Source organism: Erythrolamprus reginae, chromosome 7, assembly GCF_031021105.1.
Source record: "Erythrolamprus reginae isolate rEryReg1 chromosome 7, rEryReg1.hap1, whole genome shotgun sequence".
Taxonomy (NCBI): Eukaryota; Metazoa; Chordata; class Lepidosauria; order Squamata; family Dipsadidae; genus Erythrolamprus; species Erythrolamprus reginae.
In genome coordinates this window covers 2,502,486-2,527,053 of record NC_091956.1, presented here as the reverse complement: position 1 = coordinate 2,527,053, position 24,568 = coordinate 2,502,486, and the positions used below count along the sequence as shown (strand labels likewise).

Genomic DNA, 24,568 nt, shown 5'->3' with positions numbered 1-24,568 from the left:
AGGGAGTGGGGTTTGTGGAGGAAACCTAGAAGACGGACGGTAGAAAAAGATCTCCTGGTCCATCTAGTCTGCCCTTGTACTATTTCCTGTATTTTATCTTAGCGTGGATCTATGTTTATCCCAGGCATGTTTAAATTCAGTTACTGTGGATTTACCAACCACGTCTGCTGGAAGTTTGTTCCAAGCATCTGCTACTCTTTCAGTAAAATAATATTTCCTCACGTTGCTTCTGATCTTTCCCCCAACTAACCTCAGATTGTGTCCCCTTGTTCTTGGGTTCACTTTCCTACTAAAAACACTTCCCTCCTGAACCTTATTTAACCCTTTGACATATTTAAATGTTTCGGTCATGTCCCCCCTTTTCCTTCTGTCCTCCAGACTATACAGATGGAGTTCATGAAGTCTTTCCTGATACGTTTTATGCTTAAGACCTTCCACCATTCTTGTAGCCCGTCTTTGGACCTGTTCAATTTTATCCATATCTTTTTGTAGGTGAGGTCTCCAGAACTGGACACAGTCTTCCAAAAAGGAGGAAGAGGATGACTGTGGGGTACTTAGTCTTCTCTGAGCTTTGTTGCTTTCTTTCATATGTTTCGTTACCCAGCTAGGGAATCTTATCAGTGTTAGAAGGGAGTGGGGTTTGTGGAGGAGGAGGGGGAGGAAGAGAAGGAGGACTATGGGGTCCTTGGGGCTCTCTAAGTTTGGTCGCTCTCTCCCAGATGTTTCATCTTAATTGTATCTTCTGTATCCTGTTGTAAGCCGCCCGGAGTCCTTTGGGAGTTGGGTGGCATAGAAATACAAAATTAAATTAAATTAAATTAAATTAAATTAAATTAAATTAAATTAAATTAAATTAAATTAAATTAAATTAAATTAAATTAAATTAAATTAAATTAAATTAAATTAAATTAAATTAAATTAAATTAAATTAAATTAAATTAAATTAAATTAAATTAAATTAAATTAAATTAAATTAAATTAAATTAAATTAAATTAAATTAAATTAAATTAAATTAAATTAAATTAAATTAAATTAAATTAAATTAAATTAAATTATTAAATTAAATTATTAAATTAAATTAAATTAAATTAAATTAAATTAAATTAAATTAAATTAAATTAAATTAAATTAAATTAAATTAAATTAAATTAAATTAAATTAAATTAAATTAAATTAAATTAAATTAAATTAAATTAAATTAAATTAAATTAAATTAAATTAAATTAAATTAAATTAAATTAAATTAAATTAAATTAAATTAAATTAAATTAAATTAAATTAAATTATTCAGCTAGAGAGCCTTATCACTGCTAGAAGGGAGTGAAGTTTGTGGAGAGGACAAGGAGGAGGAGGAGGAGGAAGAGGAGGAGGAGGAGGAAGAGGAAGGACTATGGGGTCCTTGGTGCTCTCTGAGCTTTCTTGCAGATGTTTCGTTACAGCTAGGGAATCTTATCAGTGCTATAAGGAAGTGGAGTTTGTGGAGAGGAGAAGGAGGAGGAGGAGAAGAAGAAGTCGGGGAAGTTGGTTCAGTTTTCTTCCAGACATTTCATTACCCAATTAGGTAACATCATCAGTAAATGTTCAACAGTACTGATGATATTGCCTAGTTGGGTTGTGAGACGTCTGCAGAGAGTGCCAAGGACCCTAAAGTTCAACTTTATTTGGTAAAATAGGAGTTCACGAGGGTCCGTTGCAGTCGGCTGCCCACATGGGGCCACGCCCAGACTTTTGGTACCTGTCCTGATGTCATGGTTGATGCCCTCGACAGAAATGATGGCATCGGCGAGTCCTCGCTCCGTGTCTTTGTCCCGGACGATCCCCTTAATCCCTCGGTGGATCTGGAAGGAGAGATACGATTAGCCGGCAGATTTAAGGGAGTGGAACTAGAGAGCAGGAGGCGGTGGGTTGTAATCCCGTCTCAGAGCAGAAAAGCAACAGAAAACGCCCATTGGGGACAATGGCCTTGTTTAGCGACCATTGTATTCACTTAACGACTGCCACAAATAAAAAGTTGTGCATTTGGCACAATCACAGCTTGAGCTGCTTAACTGTAGGTACGGCTTAGGACCATGCTGCCTCCTTTACTTTTATCACCTGGAAAACTTTCATATAAACTTTTTCAATATCTTTATACAAACTTACAATACTATTTGCTATTACATCTCATCTATTTACTTTCACTTATCTATTAAATTTTATTACACTTAGGCCAAAGTGATTATTTTCAATTGTCATACATCCTTATCTACCTCTTAAAAATGTCTTAACCCTGATCATATACAAATTGCCCTTCAAAATTAAAAGTTATTTAATCTTAAATATTAATTATCCGTACTTTATCATCCAAATCTTACAAAATATTATCCTAACCATGTTCATTCAGAAGGAAAGAAAGGAAACCAAATTATATCAATTAAATCAATTTAATTTCTATCATTACATATCGACACCATCGATTTAATAAACCATTACTCAGTTCTTAATGGAAATATAGTATTCAATTATCACTCCGCCTAATCAGTATAAATTTCTTTTACACAAAAAACCTTTAATAAAGTGTTCCCAACTCTTCTATCATTTTATCTTTTTCTCACAGTGTTTCATTATGTTAGCCTATTCTAATTGTGCTTTGTCATCGTAAGTCGAGAACTACTTCAGCTTCAACCACAACAACACAAGAGCACACAACAGATTCAAGCTCAATAATAACCGCTCCAAACTTGACTGTAAAAAATACGACTTTAGTAATAGAGTTGTTGAAGCGTGGAACTCACTACCGGACTCCATAGTATCATCCCCTAACCCCCAACACTTTACCCTTAGACTGTCCACGGTTGACCTCTCCAGATTCCTAAGAGGTCAGTAAAGGGCGTGCATAAGTGCATTAGAGTGCCTTCCGACCCATGTCCTATAGTCTCTCCTATATACCATATATCTTCTCTTCTATTCCTATATCTTTCTTCTATTCTCTCATTGATTGTTTTATCCTATACTCTCTCTTCTGTTCTTTCTCTAATTCTATTTCCTCGAATGTGTCTTCTATTACCTTCATTGTGTATTATTGTGTATTGGACTAACTAACTGACTAACTGACTGACTAACTAACTAACTAACTAACTAACTAACTAACTAACTAACTAACTAACTAACTAACTAACTAATTGTTGTGGTTCAGCCTGAGGCTGCTCAGGGACCAGCTGTGTCTCTGCTGGCTCCATGCCCGGAGGAGGATGACAGCGAAGAGGAGGGGGCTGACGGGGGAGGGGAAAGTCAGGAATGGGATGAAGGAGAACAGCTTGAGAGCCCCGGGGGGGGGCCCTCTCCCCAGCCAGTAGCTTGGAGTCATTAGGTGATGACGCACAAGCCGTCATTGACTTGCGACAGAGACGTTCAGAGCAAAGAAAGGAGCAATTAAAGAAGTATTATCAGCACTGAATTAGGAACAGCTGGGCTTGGGTGTGGTCCTCCTTAGCAGGGTTTAAAAGGCAGGCAAGCCCTTGAAGCCATGTGGAGTGTTATCAGTTGGAGTTACGGTGACCTGCTTTGTTCTCGACGTCTCTGTTCCTGGCTTGTGGCCCAGCAGTTTGGAAGACCCGTGGGAGGTGTAGGTCTGCTAATCTACAGCCTCGTCTTGGCAGCAAGAATTCTGTATTGCTGCATGGACTTTTGCCTTCGTGGGTACATTTGAAGATACAGCGTCTTCCTGTTTGTAAGGACATTTTCTGTTACCTGTGTTTTTCTTCAATTTTATAAACTGCCTTTGCCTTTTACCGGTGTGTCTGGCTTCTCTTTTTGGGTTGGTCTTGGCTTCTGGAGTGACCCAGACAGAACACTAACTAACTAACTAACTAACTAAGTAAGTAAGTAACTAAGTAACTAAGTAACTAAGTAAGTAACTAAGTAACTAAGTAACTAAGTAACTAACTAACTAACTAACTAACTAACTAACTAACTAACTAACTAACTAACTAAATAAATAAATAAATAAATAAATAAATAAATAAGGCTACTGAGATTACCACCATGGCTGGGTCTCCCAAAGGATTTATTAAAGTTTGGAACTCTTCCCAGGACTCCAGGTTGGGACACCTGGGAGATGGAGGGTGGGGCAATGGGACAGGTGACCCCCCCCCCTACCTGTTCCATGTAGAGCAACAGGGATTCCTTGTTGTTCTCCCACTCCTGGGGAAGCTCCGACTCATGGGGGAATTTGTCGCAGGACAGCTCGATGGTCACCTCAAAGCAGTTGGTGTGCAGGTAGCTGAAGTCGTTCATACCTACAAGGGAGGAGAACTTGAGCAGAGCAAATGTCGCTTGGACCCTGCAGGGAAGGTTTTGTTCTGTCCCAGCGACGAGCCTCCCAAGAAATAGTCCCACACAAACTACATTTACAAAATTTGGGCATGAAATTCTAATATTTTAAGAGCAGGGAGGTTTGAAGCTAGAAATCCAGCAACGAAGCAAGACACAAGTCTGTTTGGTGACAGCTGCTAATTAGAGTCCAAAACAGAAACCAAAACTCACAGATATTTCCTTTGATCACACAGCTTTCATTAACTGACTCACTCCGAGTTGGCAGGAAACCCGGAGATAATGAGCCCCAACTCCCCAGTTTGTAGTTCATCATTGAAATCATAATACTCCAAGAGAGAAATCTGAGCCGACAACTGGAACGTAATGAAAGTTGACTTCCGCACTGAAGTGTCCCGTGGCTCAACTTTAAATAACCTAAGGGCATTGCCAATTTTTCTAGAGATCTATCCATGCAGAGATCTCCTCTTGCTTAGCCGGTCGTGCCTTCTGGCAACCCTGCGTACCCTGGCATCAAGAACAAACAAACTCTTATTCTTCTGTATCGTTCGCTTTCAGCCTCTGACTTCCCATCCCCTCCAACCTCACTATCAGACTCAGGTGCAGGTACATGGGCCTAGGGCAGTGTTTCCCAACCTTGGCAACTTGAAGATATTTGGACTTCAGCTCCCAGAATTCCCCAGCCAGCAAATGCTGGCTGGGAAATTCTGGGAGTTGAAGTCCAAATATCTTCAAGTTGCCAAGGTTGGGAAACACTGCCCTAGGGTACCAGGCCACAACCGTCTCTCAATACTCGGGATCCCTTTGATTAGTGCTGTTCTGATTAGTTTACTGCTAGTCCTCATGGAGGATGCTCCGTTCACCTACTTCCCGGCACGGTGTGCCAGTTGGCTCCGTTGATGATGTTTCCCGTCTGCATGAAGTCCTCGTAGTGGCACAGCCGCCGTTCGTCGTTTACCATCACCAGGTTGGAGGTGGCGTAGACGGTGGCCAGCCACCGGAAGATGGCGTCGTCGGCAGTGGGGGTCAGCTCCTGGGCTTTCCAGTAGGTGCGGGTCATGTCGAAGGGGTAGGTCACCACCAACTCCCCTCCGTGCAGGTTGGCACTCAGCACGAAGGGATAGCGCTGCATCCAGCTGATGACCGCCCGGGTTTCTGGGGCAACCTGGCCAGGAGAGAACAAAATGTAGGCTGAGCCAAAGCAGAGATGCCCACTGAGGCAGGTTTATGACTTGTGGACTTCAATTCCTAGAATTCATCAGCCAGCATGGCTGGCCGTCCGAGGGATTCTGGGAGTTATTATTTTATTATTATTATTTATTAGATTTGTATGCCGCCCCTCTCCGCAGACTCGGGGCGGCTAACAACAGTGATAAAAACGGTATACAATGACAAATCTAATATTAAAAGTCTATAATAATAAATCTAACATTAAAAGTCTAAAAAACCCCATTGTTTAAAAATCATACATGCAACATAAAACTGCATAGGCAAGGGGAGATGTCTCAGTTCCCCCATGCCTGACGGCAGAGGTGGGTTTTAAGGAGTTTACGAAAGGCAAGGAGGGTGAGGGCAATCCTAATCCCTGGGGGGAGCTGGTTCCAGAGAGTTGGGGCCGCCATAGAGCAGGCTCTTCCCCTGGGTCCCGCCAGACGACATTGTTTAGTCGACGGGACCCAGAGAAGGCCAACTCTGTGGGAGCTAACCGGCCGCCGGGATTTGTGCGGCAGAAGGCGGTCCCTGAGATAATCTGGTCTGGTGCCATGAAGGGCTTTATAGGTCATAACCAACACTTTGAATTGTGACCGGAAACTGATCAGCAACCAAAGCAGACTGCAGAGTGTTGGTGTAACATGGGCATACCTAGGGAAGCCCATGATTGCTCTCCCAGCTGCATTCTGCACGATCTGAAGGCCATAGAGCCAGCCGTCTGAGGGATTCTGGGAGTTGAAGGCCACAAAGCTGGCTGGCTGAGGCAGGGGTAGGCAAAGTTGGCTCTTCTATGACTTCTGGACTTCAACTCCCAGAATTCTTGAGCCAATCATGGTAGCTCAGGAATTCTGGGAGTTGAAGTCCACATGTCATAGAAGAGCCAACTTGGCCTACCCCTGGGCTGAGGGATTCTGGAAATTGAAGGCCGCACAGCTGGCTGAGGGATTCTGGGAGTTGAAGGCCACAAGGTGTGCTCTTAACAACTGTGGCAAGGACGGTTGTAAAATGAAGCAGAGTCCAATTAGCTACTAACTCGCTTAGCCCAAACTCCCCTCTGGTCATACATCGAGGTCTCTCTGTGTCCAATTGATCTATTGAAGTGTCCTGCTTGAAAGCGGGGAGGGGAGGAGTAGTGGCCGAGGAAGCTGGACATTTGAGCCCCTCTGCTAAGGGAACACCGGGGTGAGACTCACCGTGGCGTTGGGGAAGGTATATGCCTCCGGGATGGGGATGTAGTGGTTGGGGAACTTGTGGGGCACCAGCTCGGCGTCCTCAGCGTCCCACAGCTGCGTGTTGAGGTCGGCGAAGTTGTGGTTGAGATCAAAGCCTTCGTACGTCCATCGGCCCATCGCCCAGCCGGACATCTCCGAGCCCTGCAGAGTCGCCAGAGAAAGGGGGGGATGGAGACCTCCGAATGGACCGGCCTGGGGAGATCGGTCACCCACTCCCCAGTTACATCTCCCACAGGCCCAGCAGAAAGCTACCAAAGATATTCATGTGGAGGGGCCTGGGAACAGGCCCTTCTTGGTGGTGGCTCCCTCCCTGTGGAACCTCTTTTCCCAGTTATAAGATTGGCTTCCCCTCTTCTTTCGGATACGGTTTGCTCCTGAGGGAAGGCCGTCTTTCAGGTCAAAGCCATATTATTTGTTATTTGTTAATTTGTTATTCGTTATTCGTTATTCGTTATTATTATTTATTATCTGTCCAAGGACAGACAGACAGATAGATAGACACACACACACAGTGCCACTCACCAGCTTGTAGGCTGTCTCGTAACCATCAGGGTTCATAGAGGGCATCAGGTGGATCCGTGTCTCGGTCACCAGCCTCCGGACACGATGGTTGCCCTGCTTGTATTCCTGGCACAGATACTCCATCAGATTGAGCACCAGCTCCCGGCCCAGCGCCTCGTTGCCGTGCATGCCGGCCACGTACCGGAACTCCGGTTCTCCTGCAACGGTAGAGGGATAACCTCCTAGGGTTTCTGGAGGGATCAACGGACCTCATTTGTGGATTCCCCCAAACCTGGTTGTCTGGGATTGCCATGTTAAGCTGCCTATTGTAGTTTCTTGTATTTAAGTAGTAATATCACTTTAAGAGTTTTGGCTGGTTCGCCATAAGAGGGCGCCAGTACTCTCTCCTACAAAGATGCTGAATTGCTCATTCACTTTTGTCTTTACCTTGAGGGGGGGAGTGTGTATTGCTTAGTGCTTGTTATATGCAGTTTATATTGTATTGCTTAGTGCTTGCTATGTGCAGTTTATGGATTGTTTCTGTTTTATGTATACCGGTATATGTAAATAGTACTTAATCAGCATAATTAAGTCTGTGTCATTATTGGCTATAACACACACACATCCACATTCTTTTTAATCTCTGCTCGGTGTATGTCTTTTTTCTTTTTTAAAAAATATATTTTTATTAAATTTTATTACAACAAACAAAAAAAATACTTAAAGAAAAAGTGCCCAACACCAATAAAACCCCACCACCATTTAGGGGGTTAAATTATTTGCAATAAGTTTCAATTTCTTCCTTAGCTCCGGTTTACATTTCTTTACCTACAAAAAGTGATTGGAATTTATTTTTCACATTGTCGTCATAAATTCTACTTAAGATATAATTTTTCACCTTATTCCATCGTGCCATCAGCTTCTCCAATTTATTTTCATCAAAGTTATTTAATCTTATTTCCATAATTTCGAAGTGGATGTGGTCCACCATGTACCAGTAGCAATTCTGGATTGTCCATTTATTGCTGTCCTTCCACCCTAATACCACTACTGCTTGAGCGCTTTCCAAAGCTGCTGTTTTGATTTCTTTAAATTCTCGCAATTCCCCATATTTAACTAGTGTTGCTAATTCTTTCGTGATTATCCAATTAATGTTTAGCATATTGTTGATTTCATTCTGTACTTCCTTCCAAAATTTTTGGACTTCAACGCATTCCCAGAGCATATGCATAAAAACTCCTTTTATTTGGCAGTCACTCATGCCCTCATCACCTCGAGGTTCGACTACTGTAATGCTCTCTACATGGGGCTACCTTTGAAAAGTGTTCGGAAACTTCAGATCGTGCAGAATGCAGCTGCGAGAGCAGTCATGGGCTTCCCTAGGTATGCCCATGTTTCACCATCACTCCGCAGTCTGCATTGGCTGCCGATCAATTTCCGGTCACAATTCAAAGTGTTGGTTATGAGCTTTAAAGCCCTTCACGGCACTGGACCAGAATATCTCCAAGATCGCCTTCTGCCGCACAAATCCCAGCGACCGATTAGGTCCCACAGAGTGGGCCTTCTCCGGGTCCCGTCAACTAAACAATGTCGGTTGGCGGGCCCCAGGGGAAGAGCCTTCTCTGTGGCGGCCCCGACTCTCTGGAACCAACTCCCCCCAGAGATTAGAACTGCCCCTACTCTCCCTGCCTTCCGTAAACTCCTTAAAACCCACCTTTGCCGTCAGGCATGGGGGAACTGAAACACCTCCCCCGGGCATGTACAATTTATGCATGGTATGTTTGTGTGTGTGTTTGTTAGTAAATGGGGTTCTTTTTAAATCTTTTTAAATCTTTTAAATTTATTTGGATTTGTCATGATTTGCTGTACCTTGCTGTGAGCCGCCCCGAGTCTGCGGAGAGGGGCGGCATACAAATCTAAATAATAAATAAATAATAAAATAAATAAACCATGCCAGCAATTTCCTTTTCCTTTCGCTCTGGAAGTGTGCTAGTTTTACTGGCGTGAAATACCATTTATGTAAAATTTTACTTCTCATCTCTCTAATTCTTGTGTTCTTTATCTTGTGTATATTTTCTACTACTTCTTCCATCTCGCTTTCATGAATCCGTAATTCATTTTGCCAGTGTCTTGTTAGGCCTTTAATCACTTCCTCTTCCACTTGTAATAACATGCTATAAATCTTACTAGCCTGTCTTGCTCGCTGTATGTCGAAGGTCTCATAGCCTAGCTATACCGAGACATACCAACAAAGTCGACTTGTCCAGGTTGAGAAGCACTGAATAAACTAGGCAGACTCTTGGACCCAATTGGCTATTAGTTAGTTGGCGGTAAGATCAAAAGCAACATGAGAAAATATTATTTTACTGAAAGAGTAGTAGATCCTTGGAACAAACTTCCAGCAGACGTGGTAGATAAATCCACAGTAACTGAATTTAAACATGCCTGGGATAAACATATATCCATCCTAAGATAAAATACAGGAAATAGTATAAGGGCAGACTAGATGGACCATGAGGTCTTTTTCTGCCATCAGACTTCTATGTTTCTAAACAAGCCACGGTTCCCATCTTCTGCAGCCAAACTCCAATTAAACTCTCTTTCTGCAAACCAGCATCCCAAGAAGTCACACTCACCTACTTCGTGCTGCCCGGGGTTGTCTGAAATCTCCATGACGTACATTTTCAAACCCAGGTAACTTTTTCCGATGCTGTATATCCTTGTGATATTCGGACAAGCGTCGCTGACTTTTTTCATCAGCTGCCGCGAGAAAATTAAAATCTCTCTAAATTAAAGGGTTCGGAGAAGACAATAGCGCGAGCTATTATGGGTTCACCCCAGGCACACCCACGTTTCGTCAACTCTCCCCGAGCTGCACTGGCTCCCAACCAGTCTCCGGACGCAATTCAAGGTGTTGGTTTTTACCTATAAAGTCCTACATGGCTTAGGACCAGACCGCCTTCTACCCCATAGCTCCCTGCGACCGATCTGGGCCCACAGAGTTGGCCTTCTCCGGGACTGCGGGAAAGGGCCTTCTCTGTGGCGGCTCTGACTCTCTGGAACCAACTCCAGTGGTACCTCTACTTAAGAACGCTTCTACTTAAGAACTTTTCTAGATAAGAACCGGGTGTTCAAGATTTTTTTTGCCTCTACTTAAGAACCATTTTCTACTTAAGAACCCGAGCCCAGAAAAATTTCCCAGGAAATTTGAGAGCAGCATGAAGGCCCGGCCAGTTTCCTGCCATTCCCCCTTTAATCCTGGCCATCTCGGGGTTTTCTGGGCTGCCAGAGGAGCCTTTCGGTGGCACTTAAGGAGGCTTTGGCAATCCAGAGCGAATGGAGCATTTTCCTTTCTCTGTCCTCCTCCTCTTCTTCCTCCTCCTCCTCCTCCCACCCAAATTCCGAGCTTTTATTCCTTTCCCAATAGGTTTGCACGCATTATTTGCTTTTACATTGATTCCTATGGGAAAAATGGCTTCTTCTTACAAACTTTTCTACTTAAGAACCTGGTCACGGAACGAATTAAGTTCGTAAGTAGAGGGACCATTGTATATCTCCAGAGATCTCTACCATCCCCACCCTACTGTAAAGACCTGACTTTTCCGGCAAGCCTGGTGCCGTTGATCGAATGAGGCATCATTTAGATCTGGCCATGAGAGATATGCATGGTTTTCTTATGGGTTTTTAATTATACTTCTATGCCACCCAATTAATAATCAAATTGTTAGTTATTATTCTTATTGTTCTTCTTATTGTTCTTTATTACAGTGGTACCTCTACCTAAGAAGGCCTCTACTTACGAAATTTTCTAGATAAGAACCGGGTGTTCAAGATTTTTTTTGCCTCTTCTCAGGAAACATTTTCCACTTACAAACCCGAGCCTCTGAAACTGTAACCAGAAAAGGTAGGGAGAAGCCTCTGTGGGGCCTCTCTAGGAATCTCCTGGGAGGAAACAGGGGCAGAAATGGCGGGGAGAAGCCTCCATGGGGCCTCTCTAGGAATCTCCTGGGAGGAAACAGGGGCAGAAATGGCGGGGAGAAGCCTCCATGGGGCCTCTCTAGGAATCTCCTGGGAGGAAACAGGGCCGGAAAAGGTGGGGAGAAGCCTCCGTGGGGCCTTGTTAGGAATCTCCTGGGAGGAAACAGGGCCGGAAAAGGTGGGGAGAAGCCTCCGTGGGGCTTGTCTAGGAATCTCCTGGGAGGAAACAGGGCCGGAAAAGGCAGGGAGAAGCCTCCGTGGGGCCTCTCTAGGAATCTCCTGGGAGGAAACAGGGCTGGAAAAGGCGGGGAGAAGCCTCTGTGGGGCCTCTCTAGGAATCTCCTGGGAGGAAACAGGGGCAGAAATGGCGGGGAGAAGCCTCCATGGGGCCTCTCTAGGAATCTCCTGGGAGGAAACAGGGCCGGAAAAGGTGGGGAGAAGCCTCCGTGGGGCTTGTCTAGGAATCTCCTGGGAGGAAACAGGGCCGGAAAAGGCGGGGAGAAGCCTCCGTGGGGCCTCTCTAAGAATCTCCTGGGAGGAAACAGGGCTGGAAAAGGCGGGGAGAAGCCTCCGTGGGGCCTCTCTAGGAATCTCCTGGGAGGAAACAGGGCTGGAAAAGGCGGGGAGAAGCCTCTGTGGGGCCTCTGTAGGAATCTCCTGGGAGGAAACAGGACCAGAAAAGGCGGGAAGAAGCCTCCGTGGGGCCTCTCTAGGAATCTCCTGGGAGGAAATAGGGCCAGAAAAGTCGTGGAGAAGCCTCCGTGGGGCCTCTCTAGGAATTTCCTGGGAGGAAACAGGACCGGAAAAGGGCAGAAGCCTCCGTGGGGCCTCTCTAGGAATCTCCTGGGAGGAAACAGGGCCTCCACCCTCCCTGTGGTTTCCCCTATCACACACATTATTTGCTTTTACATTGATTCCTATGGGAAAAATTGCTTCTTCTTACAAACTTTTCTACTTAAGAATCTGGTCATGGAACGAATTAAGTTTGTAAGTAGAGGCACCACCATATTTCCAATTTCGGCCCAGTTTGGACAAAGCCAGATGGTCCAGGTACATTCATTTTCTTTCCTTAGTTCTTGAATACTTTAATAATCATATTTGATAATCATATTCTCAGCAGTGATGGGTCCCATCTGGAACGACAGGGATCGGCAATCTGGTAGGACCTTTTAGTGTGGGCACCCCTGCAAGATTTCTCTTCTGCGCATGTGTCCGGAGCAAAATCTCAAGCGAAAACGCTTGCGCGGGTGAGCCCGGCCCTTTTGAGCCCCTCACAACAAAGAAACCCACCTTTCGCATCTCCTGGTAGTTGTGATGCCTGAAATCCAACTTGTCGTTAGTGCCAGGGGTGTCTTCCCACGGATAAATGTGGTTGGGATCTGGAACGGAACACAGTGCGCATAAATTAAAACTACAGGAAGGTGTTTTACTGACAACAAAGGAAGAGGGAGAGGAAAAAGAAAACATTTTTTGGGGTGGGTTTTTATTTCCTATTTTAAAAGTAATTAAGGACCATGGTAATGGAGAAGAAAGGACAATAAAAAGACTATTAAATAGTCAATAAATAGTGCACATTAATAATAATGATAATGATGATAATGATGATAATGATGATAATGATGATAATGATGATAATGATGATAATAATAATAATAATAATAATAATAATAATAATAATAATGTTGTGGTTAGCTCTGGCCCTGCTCCTGCCCCAAGGACTGTGGATGTGAGGGAGACATCCACATGCTGCAGGCCTGTTTTGCCCCCGGTGGAATCTGCTGATGAAGGCTCCTCTGACCAAGAAGACATGAGTGACAGGGAGGAGGAGAGTGGGGCAGACAACTCAGAAGGAGATCAATTATCTAGCTCCTCCTTGGATTCAGAACAAGAGTTAATGATACAGCCACGCATGCGGAGAGCAATGCATAGGCAGCAACAACTGAGAGATTATTATCAAAGAAAATGAGGCCACCTGTGGCTGGGTGGGGCTGTGGTCATTAGTGAGGCTGCTATAAAGAGCAGCCTGTGGGTTTGGCCATTGTGGAGGATTATTTGATCATTGTGTTTCGTGACTGCTTTGCTGACTTTGACCTTTTGTGTGCTGATTTTTCCCCACTTTGAAACTAAACCAGAGCCAAGTGTGTTTCACTTTGTGAAAGAAGAAGGACTGTGAATTACCTCACAGCTGCAAGCCAAGTATCTCAGAACTGATAAGGGACTTGTACAAATTACCAGTTTGTTTGGAGACAGTGCTCTTTGCTATACCAAAAGAGGGCTTGGTTTAAGTGAATTTTCATTATAAAGAACATTGTTTTGAATTTTCAAACGTGTGTGTGTCTGAAATTGTATCTGTGCATTTTTGGGAGGATTCTACCAGAGAGCTCGACAGAACAAATAATTGATTAGATTTGTATGCCGCCCCTCTGCTATCGGTGTGCTGTGCATGCCCTGTGGTTTTTTTTTGCTTCTGCGCATGTTCAGGAAGCAAAAATGCACTGAAATCTTGCGAGGCGGTATGCGTATGAGTGAGATTTTGGCAATTTTTATACTTCTGCGCACGCCCAGAAGCAAAGAATTGTCGAAATCTCTCACGCGCCCATGTGCCCTCGCAAGATTTTGCTTATGCGCGCGAATCAAAAGTATGCTCGGGCATCCATGTACGCAAGAAAAGCGAAGCTCCACATGTAGCATATTCTTTGCTAGTGGTGTGCCATTTCAACTGTATTGGTAGCAACCCACTATTGGCCCTGATGGACCCAGGCCTGCTCGCAAAGCCATGTTTTTAAGGCCTTTCGGAAGGAGAGGAGAGTGCGGGCTGTGCAAATCTCTGGGAGGGGGGAGTTGGTTCCAGAGGAACTGAGCCACCACAGGGAAGGCCCTACCCTGCGGCCCTGCCAGTCGACTCCACTTGGCTGATGGGACCTGGACAAGGCCAACCCTGACTCTCACGCCTCCTCCTCCTCTGATTCGGCTGCTGGAGGGGTCGGCGGCCGAAAAGTCCACAGCTCCCGAGGCCTACCTGGCAGGGCACATCCCAGGATCTCGACTCTCAAGCAGATTGTCGCGTTCTCGAACCAGGTTTGAGGATTGATTCGGATGTAGCGTGCCACAACCGGCTCCGGCAGCAAATTGAGGACGGGCGTCTCCATTTCCTTGTTCGCCGGGAAGATCTGGAACAAGCAAAGTCGGAGCGAAATAAATCGGATTATTTTTGCAAATGATTTTTGGGGGAAATTATTTCCAGATTATTTACGGGACCGTCTTCTGCCTCAAACGTCCCAGCAACCAATTAGAGTCCACAGGGTCAGCCTTCTCTGGGTCCCGTCAGCCAAACAGTGCTGGCTGGCGGGGCCACAGTGTAGGGCCTTCTCTGTGGCGGCTCTGTTCCTCTGGAACCAACTCCCCCCCCCAGAAATTCGCACTGCATACACCCTCCTGGCCTTCCGAATGGCCTTAAAAACATGGCTCTGCTGGCAGGCATGAGGCCATACACTCTGCTCTAGCCAGTAGTAACGAATGAGAGAAGTATGAATGCTTTTAATATTGGGGTTTGAAATTTTGTATTTTTTATTGTTGTATGCTGCCCTGAGTCCAGAAAAGTCAGCCTAAATATTTAAATAAGATAAATAATAAAATAAAATAAATAATAATAATAATAAAATAAGTAAAAAATAAAAATAAAATAAAATAAAATAAATGATTTTATTTATTTATTTATCTATCTATCTATCTATCTATCTATCTATCTATCTATCTATTTATTTATTTATTATTTAGATTTGTATGCCGCCCCTCTCCGCAGACTCGCAGACTGATAAAATAAAATATAAAATAAAATTAATAATTAATAAAATAATAAAATAATAAAATAATAAAATAATAAAATAATAAAATAATAAAATAATAAAATAATAAAATAATAAAATAATAAAATAATAAAATAATAAAATAATAAAATAATAAAATAATAAAATAATAAAATAATAAAATAATAAAATAATAAAATAATAAAATAATAAAATAATAAAATAATAAAATAATAAAATAATAAAATAATAAAATAATAAAATAATAAAATAATAAAATAATAAAATAATAAAATAATAAAATAATAAAATAATAAAATAATAAAATAATAAAATAATAAAATAATAAAATAATAAAATAATAAAATAATAGTTAAATAGTTAAATAGTTAAATAGTTAAATAGTTAAATAGTTAAATAGTTAAATAGTTAAATAGTTAAATAGTTAAATAGTTAAATAGTTAAATAGTTAAATAGTTAAATAGTTAAATAGTTAAATAGTTAAATAGTTAAATAGTTAAATAATTAAATAGTAAAATAGTAAAATAGTTAAATGATAAAATGATAAAATGATAAAATGATAAAATGATAAAATGATAAAATGATAAAATGATAAAATGATAAAATGATAAAATGATAAAATGATAAAATGATAAAATGATAAAATGATAAAATGATAAAATGATAAAATATCATTATTATTATTATTATTATTATTATTATTATTATTATTATTATTATTACCACTTCTTGGCTCCCATTTCTGGCAGGCGTCCAGCGATGAGTGTCGTTGCTAAACTGGACTTTGTACGACGTCACCCAGCTGTAACTGGAGGAAGGAGAGAAACAGGAAGTTTCAGAACAGCCCAGCGCGCAGGATTCACACTCGGGTCTTTCTAACATTGCTTTTATCCGCAGCCTTCTGGGTCAACTTCCACCGTGGTGAGAATCTCATCTATGAGGTTTTTGTGAGGGTCCGGGGAGTCCTCGACTTACGGACCTTAAGGGAGCCTGCCCGTTATAGATGGTCCTCGACAGTCAAAGACCTCATTTCCAATGACCTAAGTGCTAGAGCCCACTGCAACAGCATTGCCAAAAAGGCATTAAGAATTGTAAACCTAATCTTACGTAGCTTCTTCTCTAGAAACAGTGGTTTATTAACTGTTGTGGTTAGCTCTGGCCCAGCTCCTGCCCCAAGGACTGTGGATGTGGGGGAGACATCCACATGCTGCAGGCCTGTTTTGCCCCCGGTGGAATCTGCTGATGAAGGCTCCTCTGACCAAGAAGACATGAGTGACAGGGAGGAGGAGAGTGTGGCAGACAGCTCAGAAGGAGATCAATTATCTAGCTCCTCCTTGGATTCAGAACAAGAGTTCATGATACAGCCACGCATGCGGAGAGCGATGCATAGGCAGCAACAACTGAGAGATTATTATCAAAGAAAATGAGGCCACCAGTGGTTGGGTGGGGCTGTGGTCATTAGGGAGGCTGCTATAAAGAGCAGCCTGTGGGTTTGGCCATTGTGGAGGATTATCTGATCGTTGTGTTTCATGACTGCGTTACTGACTTTGACCTTTTGTGTGCTGATTTTTCCCCGCTTTGAAACTAAACCAGGGCAAAGGGTGTTTCACTTTGTGAAAGAAGAAGGACTGTGAATTGCCTCACAGCTGCAAGCTAAGTATCTCAGAACTGATAAGGGACTTGTACAAATTACCAGTTTGTTTGGAGACGAGTGCTCTTTGTATACCAAAAGAGGGCTTAGTTTAAGTGAATTTTCATTATAAAGAACATTGTTTTGAATTTTCAAATTTTGAATTTTCCTTGGTGCAGGAGCTGGGCCAGAGCCAACCACAAGTTCTAGATTGGTTTTTCGCCCTGATTGGTTTCCATCACAGACTGTCCATTCCCATGTTCGCCTAAGCCAGGGACGGTGAGCCTTTTGGGGCTGGGGGCCTCAACCGTGGGGGAACTGGACCCACGGAAGGAGTTTTTGGGCCTCCCAGCCTCCCTGCGCCCACTTACGTCCAGATGGAGTTCAGGCCTTGGGTGATGACCCCCGTGAAGCGCGTCAGACGCCGGGCATCGATTTCCAGCCACTGGTCCTTGTTATTGTATCCGGCACACCAGCCTCCGTCGTACAAGTCGCCGTCGTGAATTCCAGACTGGGGGGAGGAAAGCGGAGGGAAAAGGGGGGTTAAAGAGGGCAGGAAGACTCGGATAGGCGTACGTGTGGGTGTTTGTGGGTGCGTTTGATGTGTGTGTTGTGAGAGAGAGAGAGAGAAAGAGGGAGAGCGAGGGAGGGAGGGGGGGAGAAAGAGGGAGAGAGAGGGGGAAGAGAGAGGCCAGGGATGGTGAACCTTTTTTCCCTCGGGTGCCGAAAGAGCGTGAGTGTGCGCTATCGTATATGCGCGAGTGCCCACATTTATAATTTAATGCCTGGGGAGGATGAAAACAGCTTCGCACACCTCCCAGAGGCTCTCTGAAGGCTGGAAATGGCCTGTTGCCCAACTTTTGGTGGACCCAGTAGGCTCGTGTTTCTCCCCCATAGAAACATAGAAGACTGACGGCAGAAAAAGACCTCATGGTCCATCTAGTCTGCCCTTATACTATTTCCTATATTTTATCATAGGATGGATCTATGTTTATCCCAGGCAGGTTTAAATTCAGGGACTGTGGATTTACCAACCACGTCTGCTGGAAGTTTGTTCCAAGGATCTACTACTCTTTCAGTAAAATAATATTTTCTCATGTTGCTTTTGATCTTTCCCCCAACTAACTTCAGATTGTGTCCCCTTGTTCTTGTGTTCACATTCCTATTAAAAACACTTCCCTCCTGGACCTTATTTAACCCTTTAACATATTTAAATGTTTCGATTGTGTCCCCCCTTTTCCTTCTGTCCTCCAGACTATACAGATGGAGTTCATGAAGTCTTTCCTGATACGTTTTATGCTTAAGACCTTCCACCATTCTTGTAGCCCGTCTTTGGACCTGTTCAATTTTGCCAATATCTTTTTGTAGGTGAAGTCTCCAGAACTGAACACAGTAAGCCAAAAACGCCCTCCCAGAGCCTCTGTGTGAGCCAAAAATCAGCTGGCCGGCACAGAGAGACACGTTGGAGCTGAGCTAGGGCAACAGCTTTCGTGTCAGCAGATATGGCTCCATGTGACACCTGTGGCACCCATGCCATAGGTTTGCCATCACTGCTCTAGGCTAAGAGGGGGGTCTGACCTTCAGTGAAGAAGGTCTCGGGAGCACCAGTCCAACAGGGTGGAAGACAGGAAGGAGGAGAAGGAGGGATGGAGGGAAAAGGGGAAGGAGAAAATGGAGGACGTGCAGGAAGAGGAGGGGGGCCTTCTTCATTTGGGCTCTGCTTGAAGCCTGATGTAAAGCTTGAACTCCCCTCCTGGAGGCCCCGAGGGAGACCTCCATGACAGCAATTTGGCCTCCGTTAGGCTGAGGAATTCCCTCCCTTGGAGGGGGTCCTCACCCTGGGACAAGGGCCAGGGCTTTAGAAGGCGGAACTGCTCAATGAGCAACTCATCCGTTTTTCAGGGGAAAAGAGAGAGAGACACACACAGAAACAATAAGACAGAGAGAAAGAGAGAGGTGGGAGGGAGAGAGAGACAGAAGGAGAGGGTAGAAAGAGAGGAATACAGAGTGTGAAAGAGGGAGAGAGGGAAAGATGGAGAGACAGAAAAAGAGAGACATAGAGAAAGACAGAGAGAGAGAGAGAGGGAGGGAGAGAAAGAGAGGGAGGGAGAGACACACACAAAAAGGAAGAATGAGAGAAAGAGAGAGGGGGTAGAAAGGGAGGAATACAGAGTGAGTGAAAGAGGGAGAGAGGGAAAGATGGAGAGACAGAAAGAGAGAGACATAGAGAAAGACAGAGAGAGAGAGGGAGGGAGAGAAAGAGAGGGAGGGAGAGACACACACAAAAAGGAAGAATGAGAGAAAGAGAGAGGGGGTAGAAAGGGAGGAATACAGAGCGAGTGAAAGAGGGAGAGAGGGAAAGATGGAGAGACAGAGAAAGAGAGATACAGAGAGAAAGACAGACGGAGAGAGAGAGAGGGAGGGAGAGAAAGAGAGGGAGGGAGGGAGAGACACACACAAAAAGGAAGAATGAGAGAAAGAGAGAGGGGGTAGAAAGAGAGGAATACAGAGTGAGCAAAATAGGGAGAGAGGGAAAGATGAAGAGACAGAGAAAGAGAGAGACATAGAGACAGACAGAGAGAGAGGGAGGGAGAGAAAGAGAGGGAGGGAGAGACAGAAAGAGGGAGGAAGACAGTGAGAGAAAGACAGAAAGGGAGAGAGAGAGAGAGAGAAAGGAATACAGAGTGAGAGAAAGAGAGAGGAGAGAGAAAGAGGGGAGGGGGAGAAATGGGATAGGGTCTCCTGCCAGAACAGGGGGTTGGAGTAGAAGACCTCCAAGGTCCCTTCCTCCAGCCCTGTCATTCTGTTATTGGGTTGTGTGATGACAGTTTGGTTCCTTCTGCAGGCAAAGACCAACGTGGATCCCATAAGCACCTGTGGCGTGAACTCCAACGACGGTGGCCTTCAAAAACGGAAGCCTTACCTGGATGTTGAACCGTCCACGGTGGGGCCCGAGTCCATCCCGCTGGGAACTGGAAGCTCGTAATTGGGAGTCCCGCACTCTCAGAGACTCCAGGCCCAGTGGTGGGCACTCTGCTCGGAGGAAGAAGACGGAGGTGACTTGTGAGCTGGGTGAACGGGACTGTCAGCATTTCAAACAACATTCAAAAAAATAAATCAGAGTCCAACCTTGGCCTCCTTCCAAGTTCCAATTTATTGGGTGCGAACTACGCTCAACCCAATACTAACTTTTTCTACAATTCTCCACCCAAGTTAAGGTTCACCCCTCGGCCCCCCGCCCACAAGTTCATTTATTTATTTATTCTTTGTCCAATATACAATACCTATGGAAGAGAATAGACATTAAGTAATATATATAACGATAGAAAGTAAGAAAGAAGAGAAGGAGATGGGAGGGAGAGAATATACCCTGTTTCCCCGAAAATAAGACGTCCCCCGAAAGTAAGGCATGTCAGAGGTTTTGCAGAATTTGCTAATATAAGGCACCCCCCGAAAATAAGGCGTAGTCAAGTTTACATACGGTACGGTGGAAAAACATACGGTACCATTCAAAGCTGTTCATAGCGGTACCGTAATAATGTGGCGTCCCCTGCTGTCCCCTTCCATTGCTTTGTACTGTCCAGTACAGCAGACACAGTCTGCTGCTGTCTCACCGCCATTACAGTCTCCACTACAGTGCGTAGACTGTAGTTCCTCTGGTGGCCGGAAGCTGCAATAGCGGGAGTATACTGTTGTACCATATAAGTGTCGTTGTTTGTATGTGTGGGTGCCATACTGACAGGTACCGTACCGTAATCAGTGTACGGTATGGTACACTTTCTTTGGGGGTGTCAGCTTTTCTGCCTGTGAATTTGTCTTATTTGAGAAATATAAGGCACCCCCTGAAAATAAGACGTAGCACAACTTTTGGAGCAAAAATTAATATAAGACAGTGTCTTATTTTCGGGGAAACACAGTATATGATATAAGAGATAAGGAGAGAATATATATGATATGTATATGATATGGAGAGAATATATATGATATATGAGATAAGGAAAGACAATTGGACAGGGGATGATAGGCACATCAGTGCACTTATATACGCCCCTTACTGGCCTCTTAGGAACCTGGAGAGGTCAATCGTGGAGAGTCTAAGGGAGAAGTGTTGGGGGTTGGGAGTTGACACTATTGAGTCCGTTAATGAGTTCCATGCTTCGACAACTCGATTGTTGAAGTCATATTTTTTACAGTCAAGTTTGGAGCGGTTAATATTAAGTTTGAATCTGTTGTGTGCTCTTGTGTTGTTGCGGTTGAAGCTGAAGTAGTCGTTGACCGGAAGGACGTTCGGTGGACCCCTCTGGTTCTCTCAACGTCCATGATCCTCCCCTGTGCTTCCGGCTGGTGCTGAACAAAAGATGACCTTGAATTTCTGGAAGGAATTTGTTGCGGCTAGTATCATTCCCTCTTTTGCAACCACCCCTCCCCAATTCCCACAGTAGAAACGTACTGCGGGAATTGGGGAGGAGTGGTTGCATGAGAGGGAAAAATACTGGTCGCAACAAATTCCTTCCTGAGATTCAAGGTCATCTTTTGTGCTTCGGCCTGACAGGAGGACTGAATCAGCTTGGTGAAAGCTTGCTACATTCATGCGCATGTGTGATTTTGCTTCCGTGCATGCGCCAACGGGTGGGTTTCCTTCTGCGTGTGCTCAGAGAGCCAAAATAAAATCGCCCAAAATAAGAAAGAAAAAGATGGGGGCACCTGAGGAAGCTAGGCTAAGGCCTGATATATGCATTTTCACTTATTACTGCTATTCTTGCCTTAATTATGCTCTTTCGATATATGACCTTTGTCCTACATATATCTGATATAAACTTGACATTTTTAAAGTGCTGACAATCGGGCAATCTTTGCTCGCACAGTTTTGCTTCCTCTGTGCCCGGTTGAGGTGCAGCCTTGGTGCTAAAAGCGTAACCAAGAAATGTACTCAGGAAAAGGAACATATATTTTTGATGGTGAAAGATAGGTTGTCACCTGCGCTCTAGGCAGATAGACTGGCATATAGCTTGGCACGAATATAACCACTTATTAACCGCAAGTTCTTCTTTGTGCCTGCCACAGGTACTTTCAATTTTGTAATTTTCGTTTCTGCGTTTTTACATCATATAACCTTGTTTCTTTGATATATGATTGGTTATTTCACTCTCCGCTTTTGCATAGGTATAAATACTCCCAAGAGACAGTTTTGAAACTGTTCTGAAGTACAGTGGTACCTCATGATACGAACCCCTCGTCTTACGAACAACCCGAGATACGAACCTGGGGTTCAGAAAATTTTTGCCTCTTCTTACAAACTTTTTTCTTCTTACGAACCCGCTGCTGCCGCCGCCGAGAAGCCCCGCCACCCAGTTGTCGCTTTTTGAAACAGCCGGGGGGCTTCCCAGCGTCCTCCTGAACCTGAACGCCAAACCCGAACTTCCGGGTTCGGCATTTGGGAGGCCGCCGAGAAGCCCCCCGGCTGTTTTAAAAGGTGACAGCCGGGCAGCGGGGCTTCCCAGCGGCCTCCCGAATGTCGAACCCGGAAGTTCGGGTTTGGCGTTCGGGTTCAGAAGGACGCTGGGAAGCCCCCCGGCTGTTTTAAAAGGTGACAGCCAGGAGGCGGGGCTTCCCAGCGGCCTCCCGAACGCCGAACCCGGAAGTTCGGCAAAAGTTCGGGTTCGGGAGGCTGCTGGGAAACCCCGCCGCCCGGCTGTCATCTTTTAAAACAGCCGGAGGGCTTCCCAGCGGCCTCCCGAATGCCGAACCCAGAAGTTCGGGTTTGGCGTTCAGGTTCGGGAGGCCGCTGGGAAGCCCCCTGGCTGTTTTAAAAGGTGACAGCCGGGCGGCGGCGTTTTTTTGCATTTTTTTTTCTCGTTGCACGGATTAATTGATTCGGGAAACAATGTTTCGTCTTACGAACTTTTCGTCTTACGAACCTCCCCCTGGAACCAATTAGGTTCGTAAGACGAGGTATTAGTGTACTTTGATTTCATTCTGAACCGCATGCAATAAACCTGAGTATCTTAAATCTCCTTGTGGTCTCTGCTCCCTTGTTGCCAACAAGTAGTTCTTGTCCTGCTACACATCCACAGACTGGCAAAAACAGCACTGCGGTTGTTGGGGCCCAAATCGCGTCATCGGTGGGCCGCTAGCAGAGTGACGCACCAGACCGTGCTGTCAGGGACCCAACCCTTGGTGAAAGCCCCCTCCCCTAGAGACCCCACCCTCCTCCTTTAGGTGTGACAAGGTTCCCTCTTTCGTTCCGATTCATGGGGGAACCAGGAGGCAAAGTGTGTAGCTGGGATTAGGGCAGTAACAGATTCCTACTGGTACAGTCGACATAGTAATGGGCAGCCAAAATTGTGTGGTTTATTTTGTGGGTGTGGCTTAATGGTCATGTGACTGGGTAGGAGTGGCTTGTCGGCCATGTGGCCAGGTGGGAGTGGCTTGAGCGATCATCATCGTTCAAGTGAATTGTTAAGTCCTCGATGTAAAACCTCCCCAGTGTCGCTCGCTGGATTGGAAATTTACTTTGCGTTTCCCGCACTCCCCTTCCTGGGTCGCTCCCTCCCACCTCTGGGTGGGTAGTTAGGCAAACGGGTGCTGCCAGAAGCATAAATGCTGCCGGCGCTGCTTCCACCCATGCCTTCTACCCCATGTCCAGTCAACGAAGCAGTGGAAGTGATGTGCCGGTGCCTGGAGGCTGTTAGGGTCTGGGTGGGTGTCAATAGGCTCAAACTCAACCCTGACAAGACGGAGTGGCTGTCGGTTTTGCCTCCCAAGGACCGTGGCCGCGCGAGGCTGGAGGGGAGCCAGGCAGGAGAGAGGGAAGCTCGTCTGAGGCAAGGAAGGAGGAAAGAGGAAAAAAGCAAGGAGCCCAGACGCAGCAGCAGGGGAAAAAAAGGAGAGCCGAGCCGGGACCAGTAACTCAGGAAGTGACAGCCGCCAATCAGCTGGAGCTGAGCACGCCTCTTCATTTCCGCCGGTGGAACTGTGTTCCACCCCATCCTGACACCCCTGAGTCGACACCATTGCAATAGTAGCAAAAACTGATGAAAGTAACTAATCAAATCAGAAATCGTTGCATATTGATTCAGAAATCACCTCATCACCTCGAGGCTCGACTACTGTAATGCTCTCTACATGGGGCTACCTTTGAAAAGTGTTCGGAAACTTCAAATCGTGCAGAATGCAGCTGCGAGAGCAGTCATGGGCTTCCCCAGATATGCCCATGTCACACCAACACTCCGCAGTCTGCATTGGTTGCCAATCAGTTTCCGGTCACAATTCAAAGTGTTGGTTATGACCTATAAAGCCCTTCATGGCACCGGACCAGAATATCTCCGGGACCGCCTTCTGCCGCACGAATCCCAGCGACCAGTTAGGTCCCACAGAGTTGGCCTTCTCCGGGTCCCGTCGACTAAACAATGTCGTTTGGCGGGACCCAGGGGAAGAGCCTTCTCTGTGGCGGCCCTGACTCTCTGGAACCAGCTCCCCCTGGAGATTAGAATTGCCCCCACCCTCCTTGCCTTTCGTAAACAACTTAAAACCCACCTCTGTCGTCAGGCATGGGGGAACTGAGATATTCCTTTCCCCCCAGGCCTATACAATTTATGCATGGTATGTTTGTGTGTATGTTTGGTTTTAATAAGGGTTTTTAGTTATTTTAAATATTAGATTCTGTTTTTATTATTGTTGTTAGCCGCCCCGAGGCTGCGGAGAGGGGCGCCATACAAATCAAATCAAAGAAAGAAAGAAAGAAAGAAAGAAAAAAAGAAAGAAGGAAAAAGTGGGGTTCAGTCCAAGCCCCCAATGGGCAGGGGTCTGCTGGCTTTCAATTCTAAGCATGAAACTGTTTCTTTTGGGAGCCCCACGGCTGAGTCAACTGCCCAGA

At 45.0% G+C, this 24,568-nt stretch overlaps 1 protein-coding gene across 1 annotated transcript in view; it reads right to left on the bottom strand.

Moving 5' to 3' along the window:
- CPXM1 (carboxypeptidase X, M14 family member 1) overlaps positions 1 to 24,568 on the bottom strand; it is a 32,064-nt gene that overhangs the window by 1,312 nt on the left and 6,184 nt on the right. The window contains exons 3-13 of the mRNA XM_070756830.1: positions 19,616 to 19,725; positions 17,064 to 17,203; positions 15,786 to 15,870; positions 14,255 to 14,405; positions 12,526 to 12,614; positions 9,894 to 10,017; positions 7,279 to 7,475; positions 6,718 to 6,897; positions 5,180 to 5,477; positions 4,139 to 4,278; positions 1,737 to 1,839 (exon numbers count right to left, since the gene is read on the bottom strand). Of these exons, the coding sequence (XP_070612931.1) occupies positions 1,737 to 1,839; positions 4,139 to 4,278; positions 5,180 to 5,477; positions 6,718 to 6,897; positions 7,279 to 7,475; positions 9,894 to 10,017; positions 12,526 to 12,614; positions 14,255 to 14,405; positions 15,786 to 15,870; positions 17,064 to 17,203; positions 19,616 to 19,725 (1,617 nt within the window). The remainder of the gene's footprint in view (positions 1 to 1,736; positions 1,840 to 4,138; positions 4,279 to 5,179; positions 5,478 to 6,717; positions 6,898 to 7,278; positions 7,476 to 9,893; positions 10,018 to 12,525; positions 12,615 to 14,254; positions 14,406 to 15,785; positions 15,871 to 17,063; positions 17,204 to 19,615; positions 19,726 to 24,568) is intronic.